General features: G+C 43.8%; 1 protein-coding gene and 1 non-coding gene across 2 annotated transcripts in view; both read left to right on the top strand.

Annotated features, from left to right (window-relative positions):
- Positions 1–2,714: 2,714 nt before the first annotated feature.
- On the top strand, positions 2,715–2,821 carry LOC130039014 (U6 spliceosomal RNA). Its single transcript, XR_008794815.1, has one exon. It is a non-coding gene; the product is annotated as a U6 spliceosomal RNA (small nuclear RNA).
- A 2,657-nt stretch (positions 2,822–5,478) lies between these two features.
- NUP107 (nucleoporin 107) overlaps positions 5,479–12,727 on the top strand; it is a 47,763-nt gene continuing 40,514 nt past the window's right edge. The window contains exons 1-4 of the mRNA XM_056130749.1: positions 5,479–5,570; positions 9,161–9,252; positions 11,377–11,463; positions 12,071–12,186. Of these exons, the coding sequence (XP_055986724.1) occupies positions 5,563–5,570; positions 9,161–9,252; positions 11,377–11,463; positions 12,071–12,186 (303 nt within the window). The 5' untranslated portion in view covers positions 5,479–5,562. The remainder of the gene's footprint in view (positions 5,571–9,160; positions 9,253–11,376; positions 11,464–12,070; positions 12,187–12,727) is intronic.

The following is a 12,727-nucleotide window of genomic DNA, read 5'->3' as shown; positions in this document are numbered from 1 at the left end:
TAAACTCTAAATAATAGTGGTGCATCTTTTATTGCAACAATGAATCTAATCAAAGCAGATAGAGTGTCAACTAGAATTTATCTGCCTCCCAGGCATTGGCAGGGGTGGGGGTGGGGTTTTATTGGGGTTCTTCGTGGTAAAAAATAAGTAATGGTAAAGGGAAAGGTGTTTGATATTTGCATGACTGAGACCTAAACCTGAAAGCTTTGTAACTTTTCCCACAGTGATTCAATAAATAAATAAATTATAAAAATTAAAAAAAAAAACAAAGAATGGTAATGATAATCCAAGTTCTCCCTTGGCAACATCCCAGTAAACTGGGGTGGGAGGTGGGGGGGGGGTTGCAATCTGGGGAAAACTTACAAAACAAAACTAACTTTACAGAAGGTGTATATTTCTCCATTACTGAAGGTTGCCCACATCTCTTGCCTGAGATGTGTACATAACTTTCTCCAGTTTGGAGAAGTTCATGTTCTCTCTTGAGTATGTAACTCTCTTTCTCTTCCTTTATTTTCCCAAATAAATTTGCCTTACTGCACTATTTGTCTTCTTCCTGAAAATTTTTTTTCTTTTTCTTTTTGTGTCACACCCATCGATGCTCAGGGGTTACTCCTGGCTCATGCACTCAGGAATTACTCCTGGCGGTGCTCAGGGTACCATATGGGATACTGGGAATCGAACCCAGGTCAGCAAGGCAAACGCCCTACCTGCTGTGCTATTGCTCCAGCCCCTGAAATTGTCTTTTATGTGGACAGGCACCAGACCAGAGAAATCCTGGGCAGAGGTTAGGACTGAGTTATCCTTTTCCTGCCAGGCTTAAATTCCTCATTCCAACCTGAGACCAGGGATCCCTAAGAAATTAGTGTTGAGGGTGGGAGTGGGACTAATTCCTATGCTGTAAAGATCAGGGACTCAGGCACATTTTGACAATTTCTTTGTGGACTGGCGGTATGCACGCATCCATGCTTTGAAGGATTCAGAGCAGATTTTATCCATTATAAACACCCCACGGATATTTTTCCCAGTGATTGAACTGGGTAAAGAGAAAGGTGATGCACATTTTCCAGCATGTAAATATCTCTACAACTGATCTTAAAAAGAGGCCAAACCACTGAATCATCCCAGGTAGACCAGTCTCAAGTCTGAGGACTTGAGACCTCTCGAAGGGGATGGGCAAATTCCCCTCACTGCTAGAAGGCCCAGAAACACCCACCCACACCCAATATCCTATGGCATATAAAAGGGTCAGCTCTACAACTGAACCATATCAAGCTGCCAAGCCACCAAATCATCCCAGCTCTACAACACTTTGAAATTTAACAGTACTGACAGCCCAGAAGGAGCACAGCAAATTTGATGGGAAAGTTATGTAGAAGCACACCAATCTCAATGAATAAAGACAGTAACACAAAAGTCTCAATTAGCACCAATCAGCTCAGTAAATCCTCAGAAAATGGCTTTAGTAACACAGTGTTTAGTAACACAGTAAATCCTCAGAAAATGGCTTTTATAACAATTACCACTAATTGACCTGCATTGATATATTTTTTTATAATTCCATTTGCTATTTTGTTATAACAAGCAATATGAAGTAAGTTTGTTTGTTCCTGTTAAGTGAGAAGGCTTGGGGGGTGGGTGGGAAACTGGAGACGATGCTGACGGGAAAGTCATACTAGTGGTGGGATGGTGTTGAAACATTGAATGCCTGAACCAACTGTATTATGAACAAGTATGTAAATTAGTGTTTAAATATTTTTTATAAAGGAAGGTGATGGACAACTCTCCCCACTTCATATAAGTCACTTGAAAAAAAAAAGAAAAATAAGTTTTGGTGAGGATTTTACCTCAGCACTAGAACACTTGCCTTGCGTATGTGAGGCTCTTGGTTCAATCCCTAACACCACACATAGACAAAAATGTTTGGAGAATATACTAAAGTGGACTAAAGAGACATGATAATTAATTACATTATCATCCACTGAATCCTTTATTGGAGTGAAATGTTTTAATTTGGGGGGTGGTGACACCCTGTGGTGCTCAGGGCTTATACCTGGCTCTATGCTCAGGGATCACACCTGGTGATGCTCAGGAGACTATATGGGATACCAGGGGTTGGTCCCAGGTCAGATGGATGCAAGGGATCTATCTATCTTACCCATTGTACTATTTCTGATCCCAAGCGGAGTGGACAGTTTAAAAAGGAAATCATTGAGACAATTGTGGTAGATTGAATGATATTTATGATATTCTGTCAATTTGAAAATGTTTTGATTGTTCATTATATTAGGCAGGAGAATGTCCTTGATTTAGGAGCTACATTCTGAAGTACTTGGAGGTGAATGGCCAAGATTTTTGTTGAAAAATACTCGGACTTTAATATAATATAAGAAATCATTTATTGAAGAATAAGTATCATGGCAAGATAGATAGTACAGGAGTTAAGGCACTTGCCTTGCAAGCAATCAGCCCAGGTACCATCGCCAGATTCACATATGGTTCCCTGAATGCTACCAGGAGTGAACTTGAGCACAGAGCCAGAAGTAAGCCCTGAGCACAGCAAGGTGTGGCCTAACTCTCCTCCGCATCAAAAAGCAATCAGGATGATGATCCAGGTACACAAATAAGAGAGGAGTTCCAAAGTGAGTTTTATAAGGGGAGAGCATAGAAGAGTTTTAAAGGATTAAACATACAACCCTAAATTTAAAAAGTAAATAGTGCTCGCTTCGGCAGCACATATACTAAAATTGGAACAATACAGAGAAGATTAGCATGACCCCTGAGCAAGGATGACATGCAAATTCGTGAAGCGTTCCATATTTTTCGTGTTGCAGCACCCACCTTCAAAGCGAACGTGCTAGCTGAACTGGAAAAATCGGGGACCTGGTGCATGGCAGATGTTGTCTGCATAAACAGTGATGACAGCAACCTCTATCTAACTGCCAGCAAGGAGAAACCTACATGTTGCCCCTGAGATAGGAGGGGACTGTCCAGAGACCATCTAACTCTGGGGCACTGTGTTACCTTAACTCTCTCAGAACTCAGCCCCAGGGCATTGTACTGTTTTGGTTTCCAGACCAAAGAGCTGCGGCCTGAGTGACCTGTCCCCAGAAGGGGACCATGCTAGTCACTTCCTGCCTCAAGGCATCATGCCAAAGACTGGATGCCACTCCCTGTTTCCAGGGTTTTCCAGGCTGCCAAGCGATGAGGAGGAGGCCCCTGTGTCTTTTCTCACCCTGTTGGGCCCTTTGGGTCTGAGGGGGCCTAAGGGCGCCTGATTTCAGCTTCATGTTGTGCCTTATGCATTAAAATCTATTCTTCACACACACACACACACACACACACACAAAAGTAAATAAGAGGCATGGAGGATTCGAACTATAACTAGATGTTTGAAATTTTTGGATTAGATGAATAAGGATATTCAAAGAGATGTTGCAGTGAGGGGCAGTTTTGGGGTAACAATCAGCAGAAATGAACTCCTAGTGTCTTTCTCAATCTCCCAGAGGAGAGATCAAGATGGTGAGGTCCTTTCCTGGCATTGAGAAGAAATCAGTGAGTTGGAGTATTTTAGTAGTCCCCAGTAAGAAGATGAATAAGATTACTGAGGCTGTTTACATTTTACCTACTAGTCTAATTTTGAATAAGAGGCAAGATGGAGTCTATTTAACTAAAAATCAGTTTCACAGACCAAAGAGATAATAGAGGGATTTGCCTTGTGCAGACTGAGATAGATTCCTAACACCACATATGGTCTCCGGAGCATTGCCAGGAAAGATCCCTGAGCAAAGAGGCAGGAGAAAGCCATGAGCACTGCTCAGTGATGCTGGGGTGGAGTATGTAGTACCAGGGATCAGACCCAGGGCTCCACACCTTGCGGAGCAAAATATGTGTTCCAGTATGCTGTCTCTTTGGCCATTTCTCCAGCTCTTCATAATTTTCTAAACTGATATTTTTCTAGTAAATTTATTTTTGCTTTAGTGAATTTCTGCCATTGAATTAAGGAAACCTATAAATAAAGATTATAAACCAGTTTATGACAAAAGTTTATTGTTCCATGTAGTTCAAAGGCGATCAAATGGATGTCTTATGAAATCTGTGGGGGCAGTTTGTCCCTCATGTCTTCTAACTTGAATGTGTCAAAAGTGAATCCAAAAAATATTTTAATGATTGTTCTCTCTTTGCCTTGGAACTCAATGTTGGGCAAGTCCTTGGACCGAAACTGCTCCTTTTTATCATGTGCCTTTTTCTCACTTCCAGTATATTATATGAATAAATACATTGGAATTCATGACAAGTGACATGGTGAGAAACTGAGTCACCACTGACTCATACTTTGGTTTGGCTTTGTTTTTAGTGAAGCAAAAGTATTTTGTTTTTTTTTTTTCTCCCCATTAAGCAAGGCAGTTTTTATTGAATGAAAACAAGTGCACTCTTGTACTTGTGATGGGAGATAGGGAGAACAAGAAAGACCTCATCAAGTAAGTTATTGGAGGGTGAAATGAACATTTCAACGACCTACTACAAGAAGCGTTCATCTCTTGGTTTTTATACCTATACAACAAGGGATTCAGTTCTTAACTCCATTCTGAAGTTGAGGAATCTTCCTGGTCAAGGGATTCCAGTCAGACAGGCTTTTTTCATGATGCCCTGTGGACTCAGGAGTAAGAGACTAAATGTATTTTACGATGGCAATACGATAGTAATTTTATGCTGCTTTTCGACTTTTTTGGAGGGAGGGGGCTGGTGCTGGACCCACTACAGGCGATTTTCAGGGCTTTCTCCTGGCCCCGGTGCTCAAGGATCACTCCTGGCGGTCCTGTAAGGTAGGAAAGGGGGTCGCCAATACGCAGTGCCCCGGATCTAACCTGATCAGTGCAAGGCAAGCGCTTTGACCCCCTATACACTCGCCTCTGCTTTTTGACATTTTAAAGACAGGCGATCCTTTTCTCCTTAACAGGGACGAGAGCCAAGTAAAGAAGAGAAAGGATGCCGTGGAAACAAATTTCAAAACCTGTATCCAGTATACACTGTAATTCAAACAAGGAGGATACAGTGAGAGACGGAAGCCCCCTACGCCCCTACACAGAGGGCAGAACCCGTTTTTCTGAAACCCAGGTTCCGTGCCCAAGCTCTTCGGCAGAGAATACCCGGAAATGACTTCACACCAGCAGAAAGCTCTACGTCAAGGACCCGTCAGGGGAACCCGCGCGTGGGCCACACCCACACATGTCAATCAGGCCGAGCTGGCCTGACGTCTCGGACAAACCCGGCCCGGCCCCGCCCCGTCCCGCGCCGTCACGCGAGGCTTAACTCCGCGCCTGCGTATTAGGAAGCTGCGGCTGGGAGGGCGGGGGAGAGAGCGAGGCGGAGGACCCCGCGCATGCGCGCGCCAAAAAATTTGCTCTCCTCCTTGGTGGTGGTTTGTGTGTGTGTGTGTGTGTTTTTTCCAACTAGGAGTTGTTTCCGGGTCGAAGGGCGTGCTTCCGGAGCGCGGGAAGGCTGAAACGCGGTGGGTTCAATCGGAGGCGATTGTGCGAGGTTTCCCGGCGAAACCCGTAAGCGATGGACAGGTCAGTGTTCGGGGTGCCATCTGGGGTCTGGAGACACGTCGGTTTTGCTCGTTGGCGGGCCTTGAGGCCCCGCGGCAGCGGCCGGGGGCGGGTGCTCTGCCCGGGACTCGGTCCCCGTGCTGGAAACACGCCGCCGGCGGATATAAGGCCTCCCTCGCTGGGAGCCGTGGGGATGAACGTCCTCCCTGGGGTCCGCGTGTCCTCCCCCCCCACCCCCCCCGCCAGGCGCGCCTTTCTCCACCCGGGCTGGGCGGGGATCACAAAGCCTGTCAGTGACGGCGCGCGGGGGCGTAGCCCGCACTTCCAGGGGGCTGGCCGGGCCGGTCGAGGGCGCCCCGAGTTCTTTGCTCCCACCCCAGCATCGTTCTCGCTGCGCGCGATAGAGATGGGTTAGTCCAGGTCCTTGGCCTTGGGAAGCCCGCCCGGTGGAGAAGAGGCCCGAGTTGTTAAGAGCGATAACTTTTTTTTTTTACATACTGCTCGGGGGTTCTGGGGGATGGTTGAGGTACCTGTTAAAAGTCTCCCTGTCATGAGGGTACCGGGGACTTTTTAATTTTTTGACTCTTTGAGCCATACCCGACGATGCTCAGGGATTACTCCTGGCTCTGCGCCGAGGAATTACTCCTGGCGGTGTTTGGGGGGACTAGATAAGGATGCCGGGGATCGAACCCGGTTTGGCCGCCGCATGCAAAGCAAATGCCCTGCCCACTGCGCTATTTCTCTGGTCCCTCTTCAGTTTCTTTAGCCAGTACAACTTGTTCAGTTTCCATGCTGTATTTAATAGAGTTGTCCTAGGAACAGGGGATAGTAACAGGTGGCAGGCATGGTTGGGAAAAGCTGTATCGGGAATTCGCAACGGCGGTGACTTTCTGATTTGGGGAATAATAGTAGCCAAGATTGATTGATGCGGGGCCGGAGGGATACTACAGCGAGTTGGCCCCTTGTCTTTCACACAGCTGACACGGGTTCGATCCTCCCTCGGCGTTCCGTGTGGTCCTCCTGAGCACCACCAGGAGTGATTTCTGAGTACAGAGTCAGGACTAATCCCTGAAAACCGTTGAGTTGGTTCAATAATGACAGTAAATAAAATAATAAAAAAATTTTGTTAAAGTACCTGGGCCTAGAGGCCGCAGAAATATAGCACAGCGCGCTTGCCTTGCTCGTGCCTGACCCCAGGCATCTCATGGTCCCCAGAGCGGTGCCAGGAGTAGCTCCCTGAGCATCACTGGGTGTGGACCCCCCTCCAAAAAATATTAATTGGATGCTTTAAATGTTTAAAATGTGTGGTACATGATTTAATCTTTGATGATAAGAGGTAGGGGTGGGTCACATCTGACTGTGCTCAGAGGCTATTCCTGCCTCTTTGCGGAGCAGTAACCCCTGACAATGTTCAGGGTACCTTGTGCTTTGTTGGTATTCCAGCAAGGTTGGGCAGCATGCAACACTGGCACATTAACTCCAGCACTATCTCATTGTCTAACTTTATTTTTGTAATCTGTGTGGTCAGGCTAGGAGAGGTTCACTGTATCACTGTCATCCTGTTGTTCATTGATTTCCTCAAGCAGGCATCAGTAACGTCTCCTTCGTCCCAGTCCTGAGATTTTAGAAAGTGCCACATTCGAGGCTCTTTCAGAGTCAGGAGAATGAGACCCATCATTGTTACTGGTTAATGGCATATTGAATACACCACGGGGAGTTTGCTAGACTCAGCCGGGTGGGCAGGATACTTTTGGTAGCCTGCCAGATTCTCCAGAGTAAGAACTAGATAATAAGATGTCATCCGGGAGCTGGGTTTTATAGTCTCTGGGTCTTGGCTGTTGATGGGATTACGGAAGGGGGGAAGGGGGTCAGTTGGTGGGTGTAACTCCTACATACTGGAAGATGGGAGATCTGGTGGAGGAAGCTCAGTCCCAATCCGAGCAGGCTTGGAGATCTAAGGTTAAGGTGGTCAAAGTTAGAAGCTAATAAGAATCAGATTGCCACTCTGGATGTCCAGTCTGCAGGAGACACTTTGATGAGATAATAAAAATAATAAAGTCTGGGCCGGATCCAACCCAGGACTTATGCATGCAAGGCATGAGCTTTGCCACTGAGCCATATCCTGGGCCCTGTCAATGTTCAGCTGGTGGAAAGTGGGGGGGGGGATCACTGTAGGCTTCTGGAAAACACCTTGAACAGCAAGTGTGGGCAGTGAAAATGCACGCTTCGTGTAACTTAACCATTTGGTTATGCAGTAAGCTTAGATGGCCACTTAGGTGGAGGTGATTTGTGTCTGACTTAAAGGATGAAGCAGTAAGTTGGGGTCTGCTAGTAAAAACAATGCTAGGAAATTTGAGTTTACTTTTGTAGCGAGTTCTCTGAACAGCTTTTTATTTTGTTTTTGTTTGGGGGCTACACTAGTGATGCTCCAGTTACCACTGGCTCTTCACTCAGGAATCACTCCTGGCTGGGCTGTGGGGACCAAATGAGATAGATGCTTGGAATTAAACCCTAGTCGGCTTCATGCAAGACAAATGCCCTACCCCACTGTACTATCTCTCCAACCCCTCTCTGAATGTTTTAAGTGACAGAATGTACAACTGAGGTTCTTTTCAGGAAAGTACAAGTCTCTTATTCACACAATTCAGTCTCCAGACCTGTGGCTGAGAATGACCATCTGGAACTTTTTGACTATGATAGTATTTGGGAGAGAGGGCACCCTGATATACTTTGGAGAGAAATAACTTGAGGGATCCTTTTGCTTCAGTTTACTTTAATTCTTTTTTAGTTTACTTACCATCTCACCATCTCAAACAACAGATTGTATCATAATAGTTATAGTTTGAAGTGTTTGGAGACTACATGGTTTTCTGGTCTTTAATTTTGTTTTTCCAAATTTCCTTCCTCCCTTTCCTTGTTAGGGGTCATAGAGTTGGTGGTTGTGCTCACACATGCTTGCCTGCAGTAAGCTAACATGACGCACTTCTTCAGAGCTGGGAATTACATACTGACAGGTCTCCAGCATTGTACTCCCTATGTGGGCTGATGCCTGCATCAAACTGGTGACTTGATGTCCACAAGGCAGGTTCTCTGCCCCTGAACTTTGAGGCTTATAGGAGTTTTTTTGTTTGTTTGTTTAATAGAGTGCTCTTTTAGGGAACGTATCACATTAATGGGAAAATTTGCCATCATAAAGCAATGATCTAAGGCAGTGCATGCATTCCTAGTGTTAAATAGTTTCTTATGAGAGAAGAGGGGCCAGAGTGGTTTCAATGATTAGGGCCTCTGCCTTTTACACCACCAACCCTGGTTCAGTGCCTGACACCCACATGGTTCCCTGAGCACTGCCAGGTGTAGCCCAAAACACAAAACAAATGAAAGGAGAGAGGAAGAAGAAAAACTAAATAAGTCTAGAAAGAAATCTTTCACTGGCAAAATTTGAGCCAGCTTTGGAGCTGGAATGGCGTTGTCAACAAAAAAATCAAGGTGTTATCTACAGGAATGTTTTATATCTTGACTGATGGGGTCCTTTGCTCCAGTAATGATGGTAAAGCTCATTGCAAATGCTACATTCTCATTTCAGTCACTTGAGATTAATTGTGCTCTTTTAGGGGTGGCTTCGGAGAGATGTCATCCCCTGTGATCCGGGAGGCAGAGGTGACACGGACTGCAAAGAAGCAGAGTGCTCAAAAAAGAGTTTTAAGTATCCTTTGCATTTTAAGTATCATCATTATAAAATTCGCAGTAGGGATTATTGTCTTTTCTTTTTATAAGATGTTTTAAACACTAGCTGTAATGATAAAAATGCTCTTTTGAAACTCCACTGATAATGGTATTTGCTATATATAAAGCTGAAATTCAATAAGATTAAGATTTCTGTTTCCTGGAAAATAAGGATGTTCCATCTAATTTATTTTTTGGAGGGAGCATAAGCAGTGCTGATGGAGGGGTGCTCATGCCAGGGATGTTCGAGGTCCATTTCCATCAGTGCAGGGGAACCAGTGTGGGTGGGATCAAACCTGGGGCTCCAGTATGAAGACATAAACACTATGCCTTTGAATCATCTCCCCAGTTTCGTTTTAACTTGTTTTTGCTGTCCCTGAGTCTTTTTTTAACAGTCACAAAGCCTTTCAGTTCAAGTCTCGGTCAGTCATACAATGATCAAACACTTGTCCCTTCACCGGTGCACATTTTCCACAACCAAGAACCCCAGTATACCCCCCCTCCCACCCACCCCCGCCTGTGTGACAGATTTCCACTGTACTCTCTCTCTCTCTCTACATTGATCACATTCAATATTACGACAAAATTATTTGGACATTATTATTATTATTACATTAAATAATAACATTATTATTTGGAATTTTCCCCAACGTTCAGACCTGCCAAAAAGATATCATTAGATAATTTGTTTTTTATTGCTGATTATGAAGAGCATATGATGTCGTGTTGCCAATATAGGGGCCACGCAAATTTGGTTTTCTGACATTTTGGTAATAAACCTAGAGGGATACTGCCAAAAGCACCTGGGTTCTGAGATTGGTTTGTGTGCCTCTGGGATCATGGTCGTTCAGAAGCCAGAGGAGGCATTTGAGGGTGACTACCTGGAGCATTGTGCTGGCGGGGAGCAGGACCGATCCCACCCCCCCCATCCCATGAGGCCCCACGTGTCTCATCGATGCAGTCTCATACCAGGCTGTTCATTAGGCTCTAAAAGATGCAGGCCACCATGCTGTCACTGCAAGGGGGAACAGGTGGAGGGACAGACACCCTTCCCCTCCCAGGGCGGCATAGTACCATAGTTAAATGCACAGTCCAGATGCATTTCGGTTGGGCATTATATTTTGCTCAGATTTTCCTACCACCATTCAAGCCAGTTTTTCAGGGACGAATGCTAGATCATTTACTTTCCATTAATCACTTTGCACGCACGGTTCGGAAAATAGTCCTGGTACCCGCATACCGGAGCCATGCTGGTAGAAGCTCATGGTCGCTGGGATTTCATCTGGAGAAGGCGGGGAGACAAGACCTACCCCATCTAGACCTCCTGGTGATATCGGCTCAGTATGTGTCCCCGACTCTTACATGCAAGGCATATGCTCTACCTCTTAGCCAAGTTCTGGGTCCTAAAATGGATGTTTTATTTTGTTGCCCTCATATTTAGCTTCTGCAGATATCATTGTTTTGTTTTTGTGTTGTATTTTCTGTTGTTTGTGGACCACACCCAGGTTGTACTCAGGGACTGTGCCTTGTTTGGGACTCAGAGGTCACTTCTGACCATGCCTCAGAGACGGGGCGAACCCACGAAGCATGCTCTCCAGCCCATTGAGCCACCATCACTTTTTTTTTTTTTAAAGGCAAGCACCTAAATACCTATACTATCTCAAGCCCTAGCTCGGTTTTGTTGTTTTTGTTTTGGGGCTATAGTGCTGATTCTAGGGTTACTCCTGGCTTTGCACTCAGGAGTTACTCCTGGCAGTGCTTGGGGACCATATGGGTTGCTGGGGATCTAACACTGGTTGGCCATGTGTTGTCCTATCACTCCAGCCCTGTTTGTCATTTTAAATAAAATTTATTTGTAATAGGGCATAAAATTGAACTGTAGTCAAGCATACAGCTCAGTTCCTTTCTTGATTAAAAAGTGATCAAGTGCTATTAGCTGAAAATTTAAATGGAGGGAATGATCTATTCTTTGTATAGAAAAACAGTCGCCATGATAATATCTTGTTCTTTAAATATGTCTTCATGTATTTTGTATAATGTAAATATGGTTAGTTCTGATTTTTACAGTGTCTTTCCATGGAAAACTTCTTAACCCTTTCTATAGTCCGAGCTTCCCAAGATGAATTGTTCGCTAACACCACACCAAGAAATCAGGTTATTCCTCGAACTCCTGGCTCATTTCGACCACCTTGTAAGATTTTATGATTTAAAGCATTTATTAATAATAATAGCAATTATGAATATGATGTTTTGGTATATTATCAATTATTAAGAATAATGATTTCAGTTATTATTTGTTATGTGAAAAGCACTATCATTTATATGAGTGTACAGTAAGCTGTAGGTATTTTCTCTATTTTGCCAGAAACTAAAAGACATATAGAATTCAATAATGCTAGTAATATAGCTATCTGTATGTAAGTAATGGAGTCAACATTCAGCCAGTGACCTTGACTTTAAAGCCCAGGTCTGTACAGTGTAGCTGCCTCCCTAATTGTTTTTAAAAATTGGAATATGGGGTCTTTCTTTTCATTAGTCTTTTTTTTCCATACTACTTAGCTATATCATAATGAAAGTATATCTACTTGCTATTAAAAATTTTTCTGATAGATTTGATAGTACCAAAAGTTCAAAATTTAGAAGAATAAGTTAAATCTTTATATCATAAAAATGTTAATATTTAAAGGAGTTACTTGAGTAGACTCAAATTAAAAATTGTTTCGTATTGTTTCCTTGTTTGTTTTTATTATCACTGCATTTTGGTTTGATTTTTTTTCTTTTTAATTTCTTGTTTATAGTGACTCCACCAAACAGGAGCTTTTTAAGGCAACCAGATATTTCATGCATTCTTGGAACAGGAAGGAGATCTCCCCGATTTACTCAATCTTCAGGGTTCTTAGGAAATCTGTCTATGGTATGTAGAAAATTGGAGCTCACTTTTATTGTTTCAGTCTGAGTAAATCACCCACCTCAGACATGCTAGGCAATTGCTCTACTGCTGAGCTATATTCCTGGATCTAAAATTTTCACTTATTTTTATAAGTTTAATATTTAGCTTAAAGCCTTTTAATGAGAATTGAAGTCATATTTATCATAAAAATATCTGTTGTGTGGGTTAAAATTTTTTTTTTTTTTTTTTTTTGCTTTTTGGGTCATACCCGGCGATGCACAGGGGTTACTCCTGGCTCTGCACTCAGGAATTACTTCTGGTGGTGCTCAGGGAACCATATGGATGCTGGGAATCGAACCTGGGTCGGCCGCGTGCAAGGCAAATGCCCTACCCTCTTTGCTATCGCTCCAGCCCCTGAAATAACTTTTTATGACACTTTCAAAATGCTGAAACCTGAGCATCTGCATCTCGTGTTATAGATAGTGACTCTGACCCCCGCAACATTTCATTCAATGCAGATATTTTTATCTGAAAACTTTCGACATGAAGAAATAAGTTCTTTGGT

Source organism: Sorex fumeus, unplaced genomic scaffold (assembly GCF_029834395.1).
Source record: "Sorex fumeus unplaced genomic scaffold, SorFum_2.1 ptg000081l, whole genome shotgun sequence".
In the NCBI taxonomy this organism is placed as follows: Eukaryota; Metazoa; Chordata; class Mammalia; order Eulipotyphla; family Soricidae; genus Sorex; species Sorex fumeus.
Note: the sequence above shows the minus strand (reverse complement) of the source record. Positions and strands in the feature narration are given on the sequence as shown.